The 22,483-nt window shown below is 38.0% G+C and overlaps 1 protein-coding gene across 1 annotated transcript in view; it reads left to right on the forward strand.

Moving 5' to 3' along the window:
* Nucleotides 1-22,483, forward strand: part of Terb1 (telomere repeat binding bouquet formation protein 1) — a 47,836-nt gene that overhangs the window by 2,921 nt on the left and 22,432 nt on the right. The window contains exons 3-11 of the mRNA XM_057754138.1: nt 5,762-5,872; nt 6,646-6,774; nt 7,873-8,004; nt 9,556-9,616; nt 9,704-9,819; nt 9,917-10,039; nt 13,390-13,542; nt 13,940-13,942; nt 21,268-21,399. Coding sequence (XP_057610121.1) covers nt 5,762-5,872; nt 6,646-6,774; nt 7,873-8,004; nt 9,556-9,616; nt 9,704-9,819; nt 9,917-10,039; nt 13,390-13,542; nt 13,940-13,942; nt 21,268-21,399 — 960 coding nt within the window. The remainder of the gene's footprint in view (nt 1-5,761; nt 5,873-6,645; nt 6,775-7,872; nt 8,005-9,555; nt 9,617-9,703; nt 9,820-9,916; nt 10,040-13,389; nt 13,543-13,939; nt 13,943-21,267; nt 21,400-22,483) is intronic.

Below are 22,483 nucleotides of genomic sequence, written 5' to 3' on the forward strand. Positions count from 1 at the left end.
TTTTTTTGGATTTTCGAGACAGGGTTTCTCCGTAGCTTTTGGTTCCTGTCCTGGAACTAGCTCTTGTAGCTCAGACTGGCCTCGAACTCACAGAGATCCGCCTGCCTCTGCCTCCCGAGTGCTGGGATTAAAGGCGCACGCCACCCCCACCCGGCCCGAGTGTAGAGTTATTTACAGTACGGTGACAGCTCATGAACATCACAGGCAGCTCGACAGGTTGGAAAGTATCTCTTCCAGGCAGTTTAGTTGCTCTAAGCTTCTCTGAAGCAACGCTTTTGGTCAGGTGTCTCTCAGCAGTCCTTACCCTTTAAATAACCTTGAGCAAGGAGGGGCCTACCACAGCAGGTTAGTTTCAGGGACTTCATGAAGTTCTAGGTTATTTACTTCCTAACCTTTTAAGGGGACTCACCCTGAGTTTTTTAATTTTTCTTTTTATTTATTATTTTTGTTTTGTTTTTGATTTTTCGAGATGGGATTTCTCTATGTAACAGTCCTGCTGTCCTAGAACTCGATCTGTAGACCAGGCTGACTTCAGACTTGCAGAGATCCACCTGCCTCTGCCTCTCAAGTTCTGGAATTGATTAAAGGTGCACCACCATGCCTGCTCCCCACCCCCGGTTTGAGATAGGGTTTTTCTATGTAGTTCTGATTGTCCAGGAACTCACTATATAGACCAGGCTGGCCTTGAACTCACAGCGAGTGCCTCTGCTTCCTAATTGCTGGTATTAAAGGTGTGTTACCACTGCCATGCTTCCATCCTGGGTAGTAATGAACTTCCTTGCAAGATGGTATATATCAACTTGAAGGAAATTGCTATGGCATAACATACATATTGACACCTACTTTGTGCCTGTCATATAATTCCTGACATGAGGAAGCAGACATGGAAGATGTCATGCTGATACTTAGAGTGCCATATGAGCCAGGCATGGTCGATCATACCTTTAATCCCATCACTCAGGAGGCAGAGACAGGCAGATCTCTGAGTTCAAGGCTACTTGGTTTACATAGTTTTAGGCCAGCCACGACTATAGTGACTCTATTTGGGGGATGTGGGGCATATAGTAGTTGATTTACTGGCAGAATATAAAAGAACAATAGTCCCTAGACATGGTGGCTCATTGTTTGAATATGTTTGTGTCTGTCTACAGTGTCACAATTGGTTTTTTTGAGTCAGACTTTCATGTGGTCCAGTCTAGCCTCAAGATGAACTTAAAACTTCTGATCTTTCCACTCCCAAGCCCCAAGAACTGGGATTATAGGTATTTGTTTGCCAAAATGCCTGTTTTGTGTAGTGTTGGAGATCAAAACTGGAGCTTTGTTTATGCCAGTTACCAACTGAACTATATCCCCATCCCCAGAATTTATTAAATATTAGTAAGTTCACAAGGTATAATTACTTCATTGGCATTGACTTGTCACATAGTGCCACTTTAATTAATAGCCTGCCCAGGCAAAACTACGTTTATTCCAGTTTTAACTACTAATATTAACTCTCAGATCACACATTACACATCACATAGTGAACCTGTTTGTCTCTCTGACTACAAAGGGTTAAAGAGGCCTCAGCAGAGTTCAAGAAGTTTTGTTTGGGGTTTTTATTTTTATTTTTTAAGGCGGGGTTTCTCTGTGTAGCCCTGGCTGTCCTGGAACTTGATCTGTAGAGCTGGCTGGCCCCAAACTCAGAGATGTGCCTGCCTCGTAGGGCTGAGACTAGTCACACCACTGCACCAGGCTTGAAGACTTTTTAAAGAGGGCAGAGAAGTAGAAGCTGGGAAGCTATATAGGGATGCAAAGATAATAAACATGGCTGCTGGAGACTCAGGTCATTCCCAGGCACAGGTTCGAGAGAAATAGAGAAGTGAAGAGGTGGAGGCAGAAGGAGTAAGACTTCCTCTTTAGCTCCATAGCAAGATTGAGACCAGCCTGAGCCCTATTAAGAGTAGGATAGATAGATAGACAGACAGACAGACAGACAAAGCTATGTGGAAGTTGGTGAGATGGCTCGGTGGGTAAAGATCATTAAACCTGACAATATGAGTTTGTTCTCTAGGCTCCACATAGTAGGAGAGAACCAGCTTTCACAGTCATTCTCTGACCTCTACATCCCCCCAAAAGCCACTAATTTAAAATTTTTTATGTATGGGTATTTTGCTTGCATGTATATTCGCACTACTTGCATGCCTAGAGCCCATAGAGGTTAGAAAGCCACCTCAGATGCCCTGAAACTAGAGTCACAGACAGCTGTGAGCAGCCAGGCGGTCCTAGGATCAATGTCAGAGGGTGAACACACACTTTTATTGAATATCTGATTTGAAAATATTTCCTTCTAGATTGAGACACTTGCATTCTGCATAGTATCTTGAAACATAAAAGCTTTAAATTTTAAGCCAGGTGTGATGACGAGCCTGCCTTTAATCCCATCGCTCAGGAGGTAGAAGCAGGCAGATTTCTGCATGTTCAATCCAACCTAGTCTATATAATGAGTTTCAGGACAACAAAAGCTTTATAGTAAGACCCTGTCTAAAACAAAAAACAGCAACAAAACAGCCAGATGGTGGTAGCACCTGCCTTTAATCCCAGCACTCGGGAGGCAAGGAAGCAGAGACAAGTATATCTCTTGAGTTCCAGGATAGCCAGAGCTAAACAGAAACCCTGTCTTGGAAAAAGAACATACAAATTTAAATTTTTAGATCTATTCTGTCCATTTTCTTTTATATTGCTTGTTGCTTTTAATATTGTGTGCACTTCAGTTTTTGGTTTTTTTTTTTTTTTCTTCAGGAATTGAAGGAACTAGGTTGCTCAGCTAAAAAAAGGTTAAATGGCCGGGCGGTGGTGGCGCATGCCTTTAATCTCAGCACTCGGGAGGCAGAGGCAGGTGGATCTCTGTAAGTTCTAGGCCAGCCTGGTCTACAAAGGGAGTTCCAGGAAAGGCTCCAAAGCTACAGAGAAACCCTGTCTCGAAAAACCAAAAAAAAAAATAAAATAAAATAAAAAAAAATAAAAAAAGGTTAAATGAAGATGAAATGTGATAATTGTTTGTGTAGGGAGGTGCTTTAGCTAAGAAGGGAAAGAGTGTGGTAGGAAATCTTAAACTCTGAGAAGGAAATGCTAAAGACGATAGAGGAGTAAAACCTACGTTGTGCCCAGAACTGAAAAGCACCACACCCTATCTGAAATTTTCTTTGACATGTTGTTAACAGGACATTGATAGCCATACAGACTTGTCATTTTGTAGATTTGTTAATGATATAATGATGAATAAATTTGGCAGTTGCCCAAAGTCAACTCAATAATAACATTTTTACTATATATTATTCTTAATAAATTGCATCTCAGAGATGCTAGAGAGATGCTAGAGAGATGACTTGGCAGTTACAAACACTGGTTGTTTTTCCAGAGGACCTGGGTTTAATTTCCAGCACCCATATGGCAGCTCACCACTGTCTGTAACTCCAGTTCCAAGGATTCTGACACGCTCATACAGATACATGCAGACAGAAACCAATGCACATAAATAAAATTAGCAAATTGTTAGGTGATTTTTTTTAAGTAAAAGACTAAATATTGATTGATGTATCATAGATTTTTGTAGTATGTGCCTTTTTATTTTAAGTCTACCCCTTGCAAATGTTAGTTCAAGACTTATCTCAAGGATGGCAAGATGACTCAGCTGGTAAAGGCACCTGCTGCCAAGGCTGACAACCTGAGGTTGATCCTTGGACCCACAGGTGGAAGGAGAGAACAGATACCTACAGACTATCCTCTGACCTCCCCATGTGTCCCTCACAAACGAATAATATAACAAAATACTTTTAAAGCCAAGTAAAAGAGATAAAAACTTCAAAAAACAAAAAGTTATTCTGATATATAGAAATCATTTACCTGGTAAAAGAGGATTTTAATTTAGTTTGATATGTTATATTGACTGATTTTCAATATAATCTATCTGCCAAATATGAAATCCATGCTGTATTCCTTGTATAAACCAACTTGGTCATGATATATTGTTAATATATTGTTGGATTCAATTTACTAAAATATTTTTGCAAGATTTTTTTTACATGTTCATGAGGGATATTGGTCTACAGTCTTGTCTTTCTAATGGTTTTGGTTTTGGTACAAGGGTAATGCCAATCTCAAAATAAGTTGGGAAGCCAGGCATAGTGGTGTGTCCCTGGTTACATAGTGGTATGTCCCTGGTTACTGAAGAGCTGAAGCATTAGGATCTGAACTTTGAGATCAATGTTTTGTGGAGTTTTCAAATGAAATCATCTGAAACTGGAACTTTCATTGTGGGAAGTTTTGTAGCTATGATTTCAGCTTTTTCTATAAATGTATTATTCAGATAATGTATTTTTGAATGCATTTGGATGATTTACATCTTTGAAAGCAATTTTTTTCTCTTTCATCTAATTCATTGAATCTGTATGAAATTATGCATAATACTTTCTTTTGAATATCTTCAGACTCTGTAGTGGTTACTTATTCAAAATGTCTTTCTGTTGCTTATGCTGGACTGGAACTCACTATGTAGCCCTTGAATTTGTGGAAATCCTTCTGCCTCTACATCCTAAATGCTGGGATTATAGGTGTGATCCATTTAATACTGATAGTTTGTGTTTGTATTAGTCTGGCTAGACAATTATCAGTTTCATTGATCTTTTAAAAGAACCTTTTTAATTGTCTAAAGAGATTTATTTATTATATATACAGTGTTCTGCCAACATGTATCTCTGCACACCAGAAGAGGGCACCAGATCATTACAGGTGGTTGTGAGCCACCATGTGGTTGCTGGGAATTGAGCTCAGGACCTCCAGAGGAGCAGCCAGTGCTCTTAACCTCTGATCCATCTTTCCAGCCCCATCTCTTTTTAATTTTTAAATTTATTTTTATGTGTGTAGATGTTTTGTTTGCATGTATATCTGTGCATGCCTGATGTCTAAGTGAGGTCAGAAGATGGCATTGGATCCCCAGAGATTAGATTATAGACCGTGTGAACTGTCATATGGATGTTGGGAATTAAACCTGTGCCCTCTGGAAGGCTGGAGAGATGGCTCAGTGGTTAAGTAAGAACACTGCCTGCTCTTCCAAAGGTCCTGAGTTCAATTCTCAGCAACCACATAGTGGCTCACAACCATCTGTAATGAGATCTGGTGCCTTCTTGAGGAAAAGACCTGGTCAGTTGTCCTCACCAACTTAGACCATGAAATCCAATATGGACTAGTTCAACAGAACCGCCATACAAGTACTGCACACGTAGGCTTCAGCCTTGCCAGGGCATAAAGTTCATTCATTCATCTTCATTCCTGTGGAAGGCAGCCAGTGCTCTTAACCACCGAGCCATCTCTCTGGTTCCACTCTCTTTCCTTTTTCTGTTTCATGATTTCAGCTTTTGTCTGTATAGTTTTTTTTTTCTTGCTTACTTTTGGCTAAGTTTGCTCATTTTCTAGTTTCTTAAGGTGGAAGCTAAGGTCATTGAGTTAGGAACCATTTTCTTTTCTAACATAGGCATTTAGTACTAGGAATTTCCTCATAAATACTGCTTCATTAGCATCCTATAAATTCTAGTATGTTGTATTTTCATTTAAAATAACAGTTTACTTAAAATATTTTTAATATATCTTTCTTAGATTATAAAGTAAATATTTACTTATTTTAAAAAATCAAGCATTTCAAAGGTGTATAATTATGAAATAGAATTTGAATTATTGGTCTTTGAAAGAAAACTTTGCTTTTAAAATAATTTTTCTCCAGTAGAAATGAAGACTGACCTGAACTTACTGTTGGAATGTCTGAAGTATCACATGGGCAACCCTTTGTCACAAAAGGAAGTTTTGATCACTATCCATTCCGTTTGTAAACAAAACAGTAAGACATAATAATGAACTTTATTCATAATTTTATTATTTTTTCTGTTCTTTTCTCTTGCCTTTCTTCTCCTTCCTTCACTCCATCTCTCTCTGTCTATGCTTGCCTATCCCTCTCTTCTTCCTTTTGGTGTCATTCATCTCATTTCCTCATGTAACACAAGCTGGTCTCAAAGTCTTGATCCGCCTGACACTCTCCTCTGCATGGGGATTTCATGCATGTACCCCCACAACCTGTTGACTGATGTTTCTGTCCCACCAGGTCCCACAGCCATTTAGTACCAGATAAACACACAGAGGTCTATATTAATTATAAACTGGTCGGCCTAGTAGCTCAGGCTTCTTATTAACTCTTATAACTTATATTAGCCCATAATTCTTGTCTGTGTTAGCCACATGGCTTGGTACCTTTTTTGGCGAGGCAGTCGCATCTTGCTTGCCTTGTGTATGACTTCCTCTGTGTCTGGATGACAACTGCAGACTGACTCCTATTTCCAGAATTTTCCTGTTGTCCTTGCCACGCCTCTACTTCCTATCTGGCTCTGGCTAATCAGCATTTTATAAAATACAATTGACAAAGTATAGACCATTGTCCCACAACAACAACCCACTCTGGTTCCAGTTTTGTAGTACTCTACTATATTAACATGCATGGCTGTTTCTCTTCTACTCAATGTATGTGCTATATTACTTTATTCATTTGGTTCTTTTATCCTTAACAGAATAATCAAAGTAATTATAATTTCTATCTTGTTTTATCTGCAAACCCTACAGGTGATGCAGGTGTTTATTTCCGGGAAATTGGTGGTTTGATGTTTGTAGAAAGTCTTGCAAAGTCAAGTGAGCATAGCATGGTAAAAGAAGCAGCCTTATATACATTAGGATCTATTGCAGAAGGAAATGGTAAAATACAAAATTTTATTTTTATGGTCCTTAAAATAATTTTAAATAAGTATTTAAATTTTTTTCTCTTTATTTAAGGGTGAATGCCAACACACCTGGCTTTACTTTTATTTTTAGGGTTATTTTGTTTGTTTCCTATGAGGTTTTTTTTCTTTTTTGAGTCAAGGTTATCATAAAGCACAGGCTGGCCTTGAATGCATAGTTCTCCTGTTTTGCTTCCTAAGTATTAGGATTGCAGCATGCCTAGTGTTATTTTTGAACTTTGAAAGACTTTTGCACCTCCAAATGTCTTAAGAAATATCATAAAGACTGGGCGGTCGTGGCTCATGCCTTTAATCACCTGGGAGGCAGAGGCAGGTAGATCTCTGTGAGTTTGAGGCCAGCCTGGTCTACAGGGCAAGTTCCAGGCCAGCCTCCCAAGCTACAGAGAAACCCTGTCTTGAAAAAGCAAAAAAAGAAAGAAAGAAAAAGAAAAAAAAAATCATAAATATTGCAATATGCTTGTCCCTCTCTTCCAAAGCAGATACCTGAATTTTTTGGTGTTTTTTTTTTTCTTGCTTTGTTTTTAGGTAGTCTTCTCACTTGTCCTCACTTTTCACTTCTACTTGGTTTGATTTTCATTTTTTATTTGGTTAGGGTTTTATTGGCAATTCTAGGATATTTAAATGTTTGGAGTTTAGACCAAGTCATTTTGATTAAGTATTGCTTATTTGGGGCTGGCTAGATGACTTAGTAGTTAAAGGCTCTTGCCTGAGTTTGATGTGTGAAACTCATATAAAGGGAACAGAGAACTAACTCCCATAAATTGTTCTATCATCTGTAAAAGCATTGTGGTATGTCTGCACCTGCGGGTGGGCACACACACTCATGTGCATGTACACATATACAAGTAAATGAATAAATGTAATTAAATTTTTTAAAATATTGCTAATTTGTTCTGTTAAGAACATATCAAGTTTTCATAGATTTTTTTATTTCTAGTATATGTCAATTAAATGACATCTAGTTAAGAAACATCTCCAGTTTGACAACTTTTTATTTTGTTCAATGTATTTTTGTGCTAATATATTAAAATGAAAATTGTATTTTATGTTTCAGTTTACTGTCAACAAACTTTGTGTACTTCAGAATTATTTCAAGATTTAATTTTGCTCTTATCTAATGATGATTCAAACACAAATTTGAAAAGAATGTCCATCTATGTTCTTTTGGTTCTGGTTTCAAATAATAGTAAGTATATTCTCTTATGAATGTTTAAAAACATTTTAATATATTTTGGAACAGTCATTAATACTTTATTCTAGTCATTCTTCTTATATTAGTGCCTTTTTTGAGACAGTTTTACTGTGTCGATTACAGAGATCCACCTGCCTCTACTTGCCAAATGTATTAGTGACTTTTTAATCTCATTAATATGCAAGAGATACGAGCTCTAAGAAAGAAATTAATAATAAGCATTTAATCATTGATATTTGTTAATTTTAAGAAATAGTGAGCCGGGTGGTGGTGGCACATGCCTGTAATCTCAGTACTTGGGAGGCAGAGGAGACAGATCTCTGTGAGTTCAAGGCAAACCTGATCTACAAGAGCTAGTTCCAGGACAAGCTTCAAGGCTACAGAGAAACCCTGTCTCGAAAAACCAAAAAAAAAAAAAAAAGAAAAGAAATAGTGACATTATTTGTACTACATAATCTTTAAAAAGAAAAACAAGTGTTTAATGAATTGGTTGACTTTTCCCTGAATTGATCATTTTGTTACAAGATTTACTATATTAGACCGTGTTTATTTTGGGATAATTTTAGATTTACTGAGAAGTCGAAACTATAGTATAAAATGTTCATGTATACCTAGTTAGGACTTTGCATGTGTATGTTTGTACGTGTGTGTGTGTGTGTGTGTGTGTGTGTGTGTGTGTTTGTGTTTGGTGTAGAAACTGGAGGTTGATGTTAGGTACCTTCTTCCTCAATCAATTTTCATCTTTTTTTTTTTTTTTTTTTTTTTTTTTTTTTTTAAAGAGACAAGAGTCTCTGGGGCTTTCCAATTTGACTGATTGCCCAGCAAGCCCCAAGGATCAGACACAAGCTACTGTGCCTGACTTTATTTAGTTTTTATATGGGTACTGGGGATCAAACTCAGTTCCTTATGCTGCCACTTTACTGACTGAGCCATCTCCCCAATCCCTTCATCTTTTAAAACTTGCTTCATTTAATTCTTGAAAATGTTAGGTACTTGAATTACTTCTAGATTTTTTCCTACTTTGGAAAACCTTAAAAAGATTTGTATTTTTTCTACTTTTAAGATTCTTTTCATATTGTAACAGAACTATAACTTAAGCATTTGTAATTTTTTGAGGAAAACTGAATGCTGTAAGTTACTGAACATAGTATATTTTCCATAATAAAACTTGTTAAAAATTTAAAAAAATCAAAAATGTATGTGTGTGGATGTTTTGCCTATATGCGTATCTGTACACTAACTTATGTATGCCTGTTACCCACAAAGGTCATAAGAGAGCATCAGATCCCTTGGAACTGGAGTTGTTAATCCACCATGTGGGTGCTAGGAATTGATCCCAGGTCCTCTGCAAAAACAGAAAGTGCTCTTAACTGCTGAGCCATCTCTCCAGCCCCTTGATTACAAGTTTTTTCCTACTGTAATTCTGTATACTTTATAATGCTTTAAAGTAGTTTGAAAGCTAATTCAAATATTTTAAAATGTCTTAATTTCTATAAAATTATTTCTAAATAAAAGTTATTCATGTAACATATGGCTATTTTTAAGGGAATGGACAAACGCTTGTAAGAGAAACAGGTTGTATTGAAGTTCTGTCACAGTTGTTCAGGTAAGTAAATAAATATCTTCTTATTTTGTTGTTTAGGACATTAGTGCATTTATAATAATATATTACCTTTTCTTTTTAACCCAACAGGACAGTTCTTTCAAATTATGAGTTGAATTTGTCAGATAATAATGTTTTCCAGAATTATCTGTTGTGGTCCTCAGTGTGCAGTACACTGTGTGTGTGTGTCAACAATCCTCAAAATGGTAATTATTTCAACTATTTAAATACAAATATAAAAACAAATGTGACTGCTATTTTACAAAAGTCAAATTAAAACATGGCTGGCTTTTCTCCTTTCAGACGAGAATCAAATGCTTTGTTGTTCACTTTTTCCACATGTGAATGAATGGCTAGTGAATTGTATGAAACCTGAGATAATTCGCCCTATATGCTCGTTTATTGGACTTACTCTTGCAAATAATAGTAAGTATTCGTTATTTTCTAGGTTTTACTTTAAGAACTCTATTTTAAAACATAAAAAAGACTATTAAATTCAATTAGTGATTTTGATGCTTCGAATCTGGACCATTTTGGATATAGTTAGATGACTTTGTTTTGTTTGAGATAGGTCTCACTGGACAGACCTGGCTGGCCTAGAACTCACTGTATGGACCAGGCTGGCCTCAAGTAGATACTGACCTGCCTCTGCCTTGAGTTCTTGGCTAGACTTTTGAAGATAAGAAAATCTTGGAATTAGGTATTATTGGGAGGACATTGGGAAGATGGTGACAGCAGCATAGTTGTTTCTTGGGAGGTGGAGTTTGAGAATGGTCTCCTGTAGCCCAGACTGACTTGTAGATCTCTCTATATAACTAAAGATGACCTTGAGCTCATGATCCTTCTTCCCACAGACAAGTAAGCACCCTATCCATGAATATTATAAATCTCCTCACAATTGAGACATATTTTTGCAACATTTTGCTGTGTTAGTAAACTTTATCACAGTGACAACATACTTAAGACAACTTAAAAGGAAAAAAGTTTACTTTGGTCATCATTTAGAGGTGACAGTCTATGGTTTGGCTCTGGGCCTATGGCAAGGTAGTATATCATAGTAGGACATGACTACATGATAAAGAAAACTGGTCACCTGATGGAGCCAGGGAGACAAAAACAGAGAGGAGCAAGGGCTCTTACATCCTCTTCAATGGCACATCTCAATGACTTATTTCTGTTAGGACCTACATCCTAAAGAACCCATGAGTTCCAAATAGCACTATAATAAGGACAAAGCCTTCAATACATGGGTCTTTGGGAGACACTTATTAAAATGATGGCACAGACAATGCATATATTTCATTAAATTTACACCCAAGTATTTAGTTAGGTATTTTTATTTTTTGAAATAGGGTATCTCTCTGTAGTTCAGGCTAGTCTCTAATTCATTATGTAATCCATTATAGCATCAAACTCACTGAAGTCCTCCTGCCTCAGCTTCTCAAGTGCTGGGATGACTTTGTGTGTCACACTATCTGTCTTGTTTTCCCCCCAGGTTTAGCTACTTTTATTTCATGTGTATCCATGTCTTCCTATATGTATGTGTACCATGTGCATTCCTGGTACCCATGGAGGCCAAAAGAGGGCATTGTATCCTCTACAACTAGAGTTACAATTGTGAGCTGCCATATGGGTTTTGAGAATTGAACCTGGGTCCTCTGCAAAAGTAGTCAGTACTCTTAACTTTTGATCTATGTCTTTAAGTCCAGGCTAGTGCTTTTTTTTTTTTAAGTATATCATGATAAATAATGGAGGCTGGGGAAATGGCACAATGGGTAAAGCACTTGCCAGAAAGCATGAAGACTTGAGTTTGGATCAACAATAACTACATAAATAAAAACAAAAACAAAAAAAAACAATAACTACATAAAAGCTGGTCAAGGCACAGTGTGGCTATGGCCCCAGTGCTGGGGAAACAAAGATGGGCAACAAGCCTAGCTGAAACATAATTTCCAATTTCAGTGAGAGACCTTGACTCAAAAAGTATGGTAGAGAGTGACAGAGGAAGATACCAAAGTTATTCTTGAGCTCCACATTGGAATTCATAGGACGTGTACCTGCAGCCACATGTTAATGCGAGTATACACCCTCAACATACACAGATACAAATGACAGTTTAAAGTTTCAATAGTTTGTTGGGGTATATAGAAGTACAATTGATTTTGTATGTCCTTATATCCTGCAATCTTCCTAAAATCACTATTAGCTATAGTAGCATGTCTTGATTTACACACACATGCATGATCATGCCATTTGTGGGGAAAAAAATCCTTCTTTTCAACTTCTATTAATTTTATTTCACTTTCTTGCCTTATTTCACTGGTGGGATATCTAATAAAATACTAAATAAAAATAATGAGAATAGCAGTTACATGTAGCATTATATATAGGCCTTTTATCACATTAAATATGTTTCTTTTCTTTCCTAGTTTACTACTTTTCCTTTAACTATTAAGATTATCTTATAGTTCTTTCTAACCAGTGATTATGGTTTCATAAAGTTAAAGCATAAAGCAGGAATGATAGTGCACATTTCTAATTCCAGCATTTGGTGGGTAGAGGCAAGAAGTTTGGGAGTTCAACGTTATCCTTGGCTACATAGAGAATTTTAAGTCAACCAAATTATATGAGACTCTGTCTCATATAAACAAATAGTATCTTTATATCTATGCTCATAATAGATATTGACCTATAATTTTGTTGTAATGCCTTCTTTCAACTTGGGTGTAATGCTAGTCTTATAGAATGTATTCAGAAGTGTTTCTTCCACTTCTATCTCTAGGAATAATTTATTAGGTTTTTTGGGGGCTTTTCCCCCGAAATGGTTGGTAGAATTCATCAGTAAAATTATCAAGCTTTGAACTTCTCTTCTGTTTATTACAGCTTTAATATATGAATTCTGTTACTTTTTTTCTTTATGATTTTTTAGAGACAGGGTTTCTCTGTGTAACAGTTCTAGCTGTCCTGGAACTTGCTTTGTAGACCAGGGTAGCCTCAAACTCACTGAGATCTCTGCTTGCCTCTGCCTCCCAAGTACTGGGATTACAGGCATGCACCACCATGCCCAGTGAATTCTGAGTCTTTGAAAAAGAACTATGGCTGGGCTATGGTGGTGCACGCCTTTAATCCCAGCACTTGGGAGGCAGAGGCAGGCGGATCTCTATGAGTTTAAGGCCAACCTGGTCTACAAGAGCTAGTTCCAGGACAGACTCCAAAGCTACAGAGAAACCCTGTCTCGAAAAAAAAATTAAAAAAAAAGAAAGAAAAGAAAGAAAAAGAACTATGGAGTTGGGTGTGATAGCACACACCTGTAATCTCAGCATTTTGGAGGTGGAAGAGAAGAACCAGTTTAAGGCCAACCTCAGCTATACTGTAAATTCAAGGCTAATCTGAGCTACATAGCTCTCCTAAACAAAACAGAGCACTATCCTACTATACATATAATTGTCCTGTGTTGCTGGGCGGTGGTGGTGCAGCAGGATATCTGTGAGTTCAAGGCCGGCCTGGTCTACAAGAGCTAGTTCCAGGACAAAATCCTGTGTCAAAAAATTAAAAAAAAATTTGTCCTGTGTCGAGGGGAGGTGTTACTATGTTTGTATGTGTGTGTGTGTGTATGTATACACATAAATAGATGAAAGTTGAACTTTTAATTCTGCAATTTTGGGGAGTTTCAGTATTTGAAAACCATATTAAAAGTCTTTAATATAAAATAATTGTACGAAACTATCACCTGCCTTTTTGAGAAATTAATGTTTTTTTCTACTTTATTCTTTAAGCACATGTCCAGAACTGCTTTGTATCTTCGGGTGGACTGGATGTTTTGTCTCAAGTTCTCGTGCAGCTGGAGTTGGATTCACACAATACTTTTTCCAGTGCAAAACTTGCAGTGATGGTGACAAAGACCTTAGATGCATGCATTACTAATAATTGTGAGTGAAAATCTTAATCAATTTTCTATAATTGAACTTTGTTTGAACTGAACATGGTGAATGTTGAAATGCTACATTAGATACTATTGTTGGCAAAATTTCCAGCTTCTTACAAATGGGAGGGAATCTTTGAAATTATCTAGTCTAGTTCCTTATTTTCCCATCAGAAGTTAGAAGTGCCCTAAGGAAGCACATTTAAGTCTTTTGACTTTAGGTCTAATAAGAGAGTCAAAATAAAATCCTATTATTCTTAAGTTTATTTCACTTAAAAAGCTGTTTTTTTTAATTAATTAATTTATTTAATTATTAAAGATTTCTGCCTCTTCCCCGCCACCACCTCCCATTCCCTCCCCCTCCCCCAATCAAGTCTTCCTTCCTCCTCAGCCCAAAGAGCAAGCAGGTTTCTCTGCCCTGTGGGAGGTCCAAGGACCACCCACCTCCATCCAGGTCTATTAAGGTGAGCATCCAAACTACCTGGGCTCCCACAAAGCCATTACGTGCAATAGGATCAAGAACCCATTGCCATTGTTCTTCAGTTCTCAGTAGTCCTCATTGTCCATTATGTTCAGCGAGACCGGTTTTGTCCCATGCTTTTTCAGTCCCCGGCCAGCTGGCCTTGGTGAGTTCCCGATGGAACATCCCCATTGCCTCAGTGTGTGGGTGCACCCCTCGAAGTCCTGAGTTCCTTGCTCGTGCTCACTCTCCTTCTGCTCCTCCTTTGGATCGTGAGACTTCAGTCCAGTGCTCCAATGTTGGTCTCTGTCTCTGTCTTCTTTCATCGCCTGATGAAGGTTAATATTCAGGGGGATGCTTATATGTTTTTCTTTGGGTTCACCTTCTTATTTAGCTTCTCTAGAATCACGAATTATAGTCTCAATGTCCTTTATTTATGGCTAGAAACCAAATATGAGTGAGTACATCCCATGTTCCTCTTTTTGGGTCTGGCTTACCTCACTCAGGATAGTGTTTTCAATTTCCGTCCATTTGTATGCAAAATTCAAGAAGTCATTGTTTTTTACTGCTGAGTAGTACTCTAATATGTATATATTCCATACTTTCTTCATCCATTCTTCCATTGAAGGACATCTAGGTTGTTTCCAGGTTCTGGCTATTACAAACAATGCTGCTATGAACATAGTTGAGCATATACTTTTGTTGTATGTTTGGGCATCTCTTGGGTATATTCCCAATAGTGGTATTGCTGGGTCGAGAGGTAGGTTGAACCCGACTTTATAAAATGGGGCACTGAGCTGAACAGAGACTTTTCAACAGAAGAAGTTCAAATGGCCAAAAGACACTTAAGATCGTGCTCAACTTCCTTAGCAATCAGGGAAATGCAAATCAAGACAACATTAAGATACCATCTTACACCGGTCAGAATGGCTAAAATCAAAAACACCAATGATAGCCTCTGCTGGAGAGGTTGTGGAGAAAGGGGCACTCTCATCCATTGCTGGTGGGAATGCAAACTTGTGCAACCACTTTGGAAAGCAGTGTGGCGATTTCTCAGGAAAGTCGGGTTCAACCTACCTCTCGACCCAGCAATACCACTATTGGGAATATACCCAAGAGATGCCCAAACATACAACAAAAGTATATGCTCAACTATGTTCATAGCAGCATTGTTTGTAATAGCCAGAACCTGGACAAAAGCTGTTTTTTTTTTAAAATATTTATTTATTATATATACAATATTCTGTCTGTGTGTCTTCCTGCAGGCCAGAAGAGGGCACCAGACCCCATTACAGATGGTTGTGAGCCACCATGTGGTTGCTGGGAATTGAACTCAGGACCTTTGGAAGAGCAGACAATGCTCTTAACCTCTGAGCCATCTCTCCAGCCCCTTAAAAAGCTGTTTTAGCAAGATGTTATGGTGCACACCTTTAATCCCAGTTTTTGAGAGGCAAGGCAGGTGGATTTCTTGAGTTCCAGGCCAGCCGTAGTAACAGAGTGAGACCTTGTCTAAAAAGAAGCAACTTTTCTTAAAAAAAAAATTTAGATGACAAACCAAAAGTCACTGAGATATTGGAAAACCTAATGTACAAAATTTTAGGAATTATGTAAATAATTAAAGTTAGGCTATAGAGGTGCTTCAGCAGTTAAAAGCTCTTGCTGCTTTTCCAGAGGACCTAAGTTTGTCTCCCAACACCCAAGTCGGGCAGCTCACAGCCACCTGCAACTCCAGCTCCAGGGGATCCAACACCTTCTAGCCTCTGCAAGAACCTGGACACATGTGGCGTGTACTTACATAGAGACAAATACGTATACATAAAACTTTAAAAAAATTAAAGCATGCCTTTGTGATGAGGGTGATGTCTCACATACCTAGTGTACGAGAGAGCAGTAGAACCAGATCTAGAACACATCTGCTTCTCATTGGTACACTCAGAGTTGATAGTCTGTAAATCCTTGTCATGAGGAACCCTTTATACAAACAACCTGAAAAGTAGATGGTTGAGTTGTTTTGTTTTTTGTTGATTTTTATTCAGCTCCACATTTTTCTCTACTTCCCTCCCTGCCTCTTCCCTCCCCTTCAACCCTCTTCCAAGGTCCCCATGCTCCCAATTTACTCGGGAGATTTGTCTTTTTCTACTTCCCATGTAGATTAGATCCATGTATGTCTCTCTTAGGTTCTCATTGTTCTCTAGGTTCTCTGGGATTGTGATTTGTAGACTGGTTTTTCTTGGCTTTATGTGTAAAAGCCACTTATGAATGAGTACATATTATATTTGTCTTTCTGGGTTTGGGTTACCTCACTCAATATGATGTTTTCTAGCTCTATCCATTTGCCTTCAAATTTCATTATTTTTTCTGCTATATAGTACTCCATTGTGTAAATGTACCACAATTCTTTATCCATTCTTTGGTCAAGGAGCATTTAAGTTGTTTCCAGGTTCTGGTTATGATAAATAATGCTACTGTGAGGATAGTTGACCACATGTCCTTGTGGTATGATTGCTCATGACTCTTACCAATGTAAATTTTAGAATCAGTTTGTAAAGTTAAAGTATGGGAATTTATACACAGGTATGGTAGGGCATGCCTTTAATCCCAGGACTCACGGGATTCATTTCTGATTTTCTTTATTTGAATATTCTCTCCCTGTTTTTTAGTTAGTCTGGATAAAGGTTTGTCTATTTTGTTGATTTTCTCAAAGAACCAACTCTTTGTCTCTATGATTCTTTGTATTGTTTTCTTTGTTTCTATTTAGTTGATTTCAGCTCTCAATTTGATTATTTCCTGTCGTCTAGTTCTCCTGGGTGAGTTTGCTTCTTTTTGTTCTAAAGTTTTCAAATGTCCTGTTAATTCACTAGTCTGGGAATTTTCCAGTTTCTTTATGTAGGCATTTAGTCCTATGAACTTTCCTCCTAACACTGCTTTCATTGTGTCCCACAAATTTGGATATGTTGTGTGGTCATTTTCATTAAATTTTAGGAAGTCTTTAATTTCTCCCTTTATTTCTTCCTTGACCCATTGATAATTCAGGTGAACATTGTTTAATTTCCATATGTTTGTGGGCTTTCTGGAATTAGTATTGCTGTTGAATTCTAGTTTTAAGCCATGGTTATTTGATATTTCAATTTTTTTTTTGGTATTTGTTGAGGTTTGTTTTGTTACTGAGTATGTGGTCAGTTTTTGAGAAGGTTCCATGAGGTACTGAGAAGAAGGTATATTCTTTTCTGTTTGGATGAAATATTCTATAGATGTCTGTTAAGTCCATTTGAGTCATAACGTCTGTTGCCTTATTTCTCTGTTCATTTTTTGTCTAACTGACCTGTCCAGTGGTGAGAGTGGAGTGTTGAAGTCTCCCACTATTAATGTGTGGGGTTCAATGTATGGTTTAAACTTTAGAAGTGTTTCTTTGACATATGAGGGTGCCCTTGTATTTGGGGCATAGATGTTCAGTATTGAGATTTCCTCTTGATGGATTTTTCTTGTGACTAATGTAAATTGTCCTTTTTTGTCTCTTTTGATTGATTTTAGTTTGAAGTCTATTTTGTAAGATATTAGGATAGCTACACCAGCTTGTTTCTTAGGTCCATTTGATTGGAAAATTTTTTTCCCAACCCTTTACTCTGAGATAATGTTGTCTTTGAGGTTGAGATGTGTTTCTTGTATTCAGAAGAAGGATGGATTCTGCTTTTGTATCCAATCTGTTAGCCTGTGCCTTTTTTTAGGTGAGTTGAGTCCATTTATATTAAGGGATATTAACGACCAGTGATTGCTATATCCTGTTAATTTAATTTTTGTTGGTGGTGATGTTAATTTGTGTGTTTTTCCTCTTTGGGATTTGCTGCTATGAGACCGTCAATTGTCTGTGTTTTTGTTGATGTAGCCAGCTTCCTTGGGTTTGAGTTTTCCTTCTAGTACTTTGTGTAGGGCTAGGTTTGTGGCTAGGTATTGGTTAAATCTGGTTTTGTCATGGAATATCTTGTTTTGTCCTTCCATGGTGATTGAAAATTTTGCTGGGTATAATAGTCTGGGCTGGCATCTGTGGTCTCTGAATGTCTGCATAATACTTGACCACGACCTTCTGGCTTTCATTGTCTCCAATGAGAAGTCAGGTGTAATTCTGATAGGTATGTCTTTATATGTTACTTGGCTTTTTTCCTTTGCAGCTCTTAATATTCTTTCTTTATTCTGTATGTTTAGTGTTTTTGATTATCATGTGGCGAGGGATTTTTTTTTTTTATTTAATCCAATCTGTTTGGTGTTCTGTAAGCTTGTATCTTCATAGGCATATCTTTCTTTCGGTTGGGAAAGTTTTCTTCTATGATTTTGTTAAATATATTTTCTGTCCTGTTGAGTTGACCTTCTTCTCCTTCTTCTATACCTATTATTCTTAGGCTTGGTCTTTGTGTCCCATATTTCCTGGATATTTTGGGTTAAGCTTTTGTTAGATTTAATGTTTTATTTGACTGATGCATCTATTTCTTCTATTGTATCTTCAGCACTTGAGATTCTCTCTTCCATCTCTTGTATTCTACTGTTTATGCTTGCATTTGTTTCTGATCGTTTGCTCATGATTTCTGTTTCTATAATTCTTCATTGTCTCTATTTCAGTTTTCAAGTCTTAAATAGTTTCTTTCATATGTTTGATTGCTTTTTATTGGTTTTCTTTAAGAGATTTACTGATGTCTTCCAATGTTTTTGTTTGTCTTTTCCTCATTTTCTCTTTAAGAGTTTCAAACATTCTTCTGAAGTTATTTTCTAGGTCATTTTCTTCTGCTTCATATATATTTGGTTGTTCAAGTCTTGATGTTGTAAGATCTCTAGATTTTACTGGTGTTGTGTTGCTTGGGGTGTTGCATGTGTTCTTACCTTTTCTACTCATCTTTTCCTCTAATGGGTGTGGTTGGGGCTGTCTGTGATTCTGGTGACTAATCTTCTAGGTTCCAGTGAATCCAAGGCTCATATGGTTGTTCCTCATGGTACAGTCTGTTTTAGTTAGTCACTCTGCATTTCTGGAAGTCATTCGGCACTCCTGGGCTTTGTTCCCCTCCCATAGATTTGCTGTTTCAGGCCTGCTCTGGCCTAGGTTGCTGGCTCAGACCTGTTTCTGTAAACATCCCTGGTCTGTATCTGCTCCTGCAGAGGTCCGTGACTTGAGGTTGGTCCTGCAAAGGTCTCTGGCTCTGATCTACTCCCTCGGAGGTCCCAGACTTGGGTGCGCTCAGACCCACAGAGAGCCTGGCTCAAGCCTACTCCCTCAGAGGCCTTAGACTCATGCCTGGACCCACAGAGGTTTCTGGTTCCTGACTAACCCCCTTGACGTACCAGACCAACGCCCAGACCCACAGAGGTCCCAGACTCGTAGATGGCTAGGTTTTAAAGATTTATTTTATGTGTATAAGTGTTTTGCCTTAATGTTTGTATGTATACCATGTGTGTTCCTAGTGCCCATAGAGACCAAAAGAGGACATTGAATCTTCTGGAACTTGAGATATAGGTGGTTGTGAGCCACCATGTCAATGCTCAGAATCTAATCTGAATCTTCTTCAAGACCAGCAAGTTCTCTTAACTACTGAGCCATCTTTCCAGCCACTAGATGACTGTTTAATAAGAAGTTAATGAATACCTGGTGTGTGCTGAATCCCAAAGACATAAAAGTAGTTGAGATATGTCCCTTCAGTCATGAGATGTATCAGCAGGCAAAGGTTCCTTCTGTCAAGACTGATAACCTGTCTTTAATCCTGGAATCCATGTGGTGGAAGGAAAACTGACTGCCGGATAAAGCTGCCATTTGATCTCTGTGTGTACCATGGCATGTGCTATGCACACACAAACACAATAAGCAATTGTTTAAAAAAATTAAATGATATAGTTCCTTAAGGAATTCACAACTTTATTGTTCATGTCTGTAATACCAGACTCTGGATGAAGTCTGTTAAAAACCCTATGAAGGCCATGCAGGGTAGTGCATACCTATAATCCCAGCATTTAAAAAACAGAGACAGGAGGATCAGTTCCAGGTTAGCCTCTGCTTAATAAGTTTAAAGTCATCCTGGGCTGTGTCAGACCCCATTTCAGACAATCAAAAATAAAACGAATACCTTATAAGGAAAAGTATAACTTAATAGTAAACTTTTTGAATCTCATCACAGTTCATCATAGGTTTATATAACCTTCATTGCATCATGTTAGTAGTGTCTTAGTGTTATATTTCAATGTCAAGCAAGATTTGATTATCTAGTAATGCACTTACAGTCTAATGTAGATAGAAGGAGATATGTAAGGTAAGAGTGGGTATGTTTACCTTTTAGGAATATAGTATTAATTCATAGTTACAGCATCATACAAAGCAACTAAGAAGAAACCATTATAAAAGAATAATATAAGTCAGGCAGTGGTGGCGCACGCCTTTAACCCCAGTACTTGGGAGGCAGAGGTGGGTGGATCTCTGTGAGTTTGAGGTCAGTTTGGTCTATAGAGCCAGTTCTAGTACAGCCAGCTCTACAAAGAGAAGCCCTCAAAAAAAAAAAAAGAAACCAAAAATAAAGTCCATAAATGACTAGTCATGATGATGCACACCTTTAATCTAGGGAGACAGAGGCAAGTGGATTTCTCTTGAGTTTGAGGCCAAAATGGTTTACAGAGAGAGTTTGAGGTCAGCCAGAACTGCATAGAGAAACCCTGTCTCAAAACAAAAAGAGTATATAATGAGGACTATAATAAGCCATCATCTTATTATAATGTATTTAGTTAAATTAACATATGTGTATATATATTAGATGCTACATTGATGTGGGATTACCCTTTGTATGCTGTGAATACCATTGGTTAATAAAGAAATTTGCTTGACCTGATAGGGTAGAACAGAGCTAGGTGGGGAAAACTAAACTGATTGCTTGGAGAAGGAAGACAAAGTCAGGGGAGAAGCCATGTAGCCGCCGCCAGAGACAGGTAAACCTTGCTGGTAGGCCACGAGCCTCATGGTAAAATATAAAATACTAGAAATGGGTTAATACTAGATGTAGGAGCTAGCTAACAATACACTTAAGTGATTGGCCAAGCGGTGATTTAAATAATATAGTTTCTGTGTGATTATTTTGGGAGTCTGGGCGGCCGGGAAAACAAACAAGCGGCTTCCTACTATACTACATGACACATATATATTAGATAATATATAAGCATATGATAGTTTTCCTAAAGCTCTGAAAACATAATATATTTATACTTAGAAATTTTAAATTTGTACTTTTTCCCCCTATATTAAACTGGTAGCTTCTTTTTCAGTGGTATTATCCAAATACCACATTGTTTCAAAACTTCTGTCATTATTGCTTCATGAAAGTCTTGATTTGGGAGAAAAATTCAGCATCATACTTGCCATTGGTCACTGCACAGAGGATTGTGGTGAGTATTCAGTTAACTCAGTGTGTGTAGTAAAACTGTGGGGTGGAAACATACTTTTGCTTTTTTCCCCTCTTGTTGTATGAAAGGCTTAAAATCCAGCTTTCCTCCCAGTCACTTAAGCTCTTACGTTCTTTCTTGTATTCTGTTCAGTTAGTCACTGAGGCCTCTGGCTGTTCTTCTCTTTCTTATTCCATACGTCTTTCCCACTACCCCAGCCCATTCCCACCTTTCTCCAGGACGACTGTAGCAGCTACATTATCTGCTGTTCCTTCTCTCTCCATTTCCAGTCCTCTTCGAGTCAGTATCTAATCCTGTTATCCCTCACTAAAAGCTCTGAAAGGCCAGTTCTCCCAACCTTCAGCGAAAGCTTTCAAAGATTTTGTTTCCTCTGTTTCCATCCCAGGCTCCCTCTAATCTAATCTATCATTCCACACAATCTCTATTTTCCTCTCTTCTAATTATTTCCCTTCTTCCTCTCACTTTCCCTCTTCTCTCTTCTCCCTCGTTTCTTCTGTTTTCCTTAATTTTTTTTTTTTTACCGGTTTCGCTATTCTTTCCTTTAACCTTTTAAGAATTTTTCTTATGCATATGTATGTGGGCATGTGGGAGTGTGGGCGTGTGGGTGTGTGGGTGTGTGTGGGCGCACGCCCACAGAGGCCAGAAAAGGAGGGCTAGAGTTAGAGGGTATGAACCACTTGATGTGGGTACTGGAAATCAAACTTGGGTCCTCTGCAAGAGCAGCAAGTGCTCTTACCTACTGGGCCATCTTCCCATTCCCTACTCTTGATCTTTTTGAAACCAAATGAGAGCTGTTTGTTTACTCTTACGTGGTATGGTACATTGTGGCAACATTTTAGAAATCATCATTTATGAGACTTAGCTTCTGTAAACAGATTACCAAATTGAAAATGCTTTTCTTTTTTTTTTTTTGGTTTTTTCGAGACAGGGTTTCTCTGTGGCTTTGGAGCCTGTCCTGGACCTAGCTCTGTAGACCAGGCTGGTCTCGAACTCACAGAGATCCGCCTGCCTCTGCCTCCCGAGTGCTGGGATTAAAGGCGTGCGCCACCACCGCCCGGCGAAAATG

This window comes from Chionomys nivalis, chromosome 21, assembly GCF_950005125.1.
Source record: "Chionomys nivalis chromosome 21, mChiNiv1.1, whole genome shotgun sequence".
NCBI classification, from domain to species: domain Eukaryota; kingdom Metazoa; phylum Chordata; class Mammalia; order Rodentia; family Cricetidae; genus Chionomys; species Chionomys nivalis.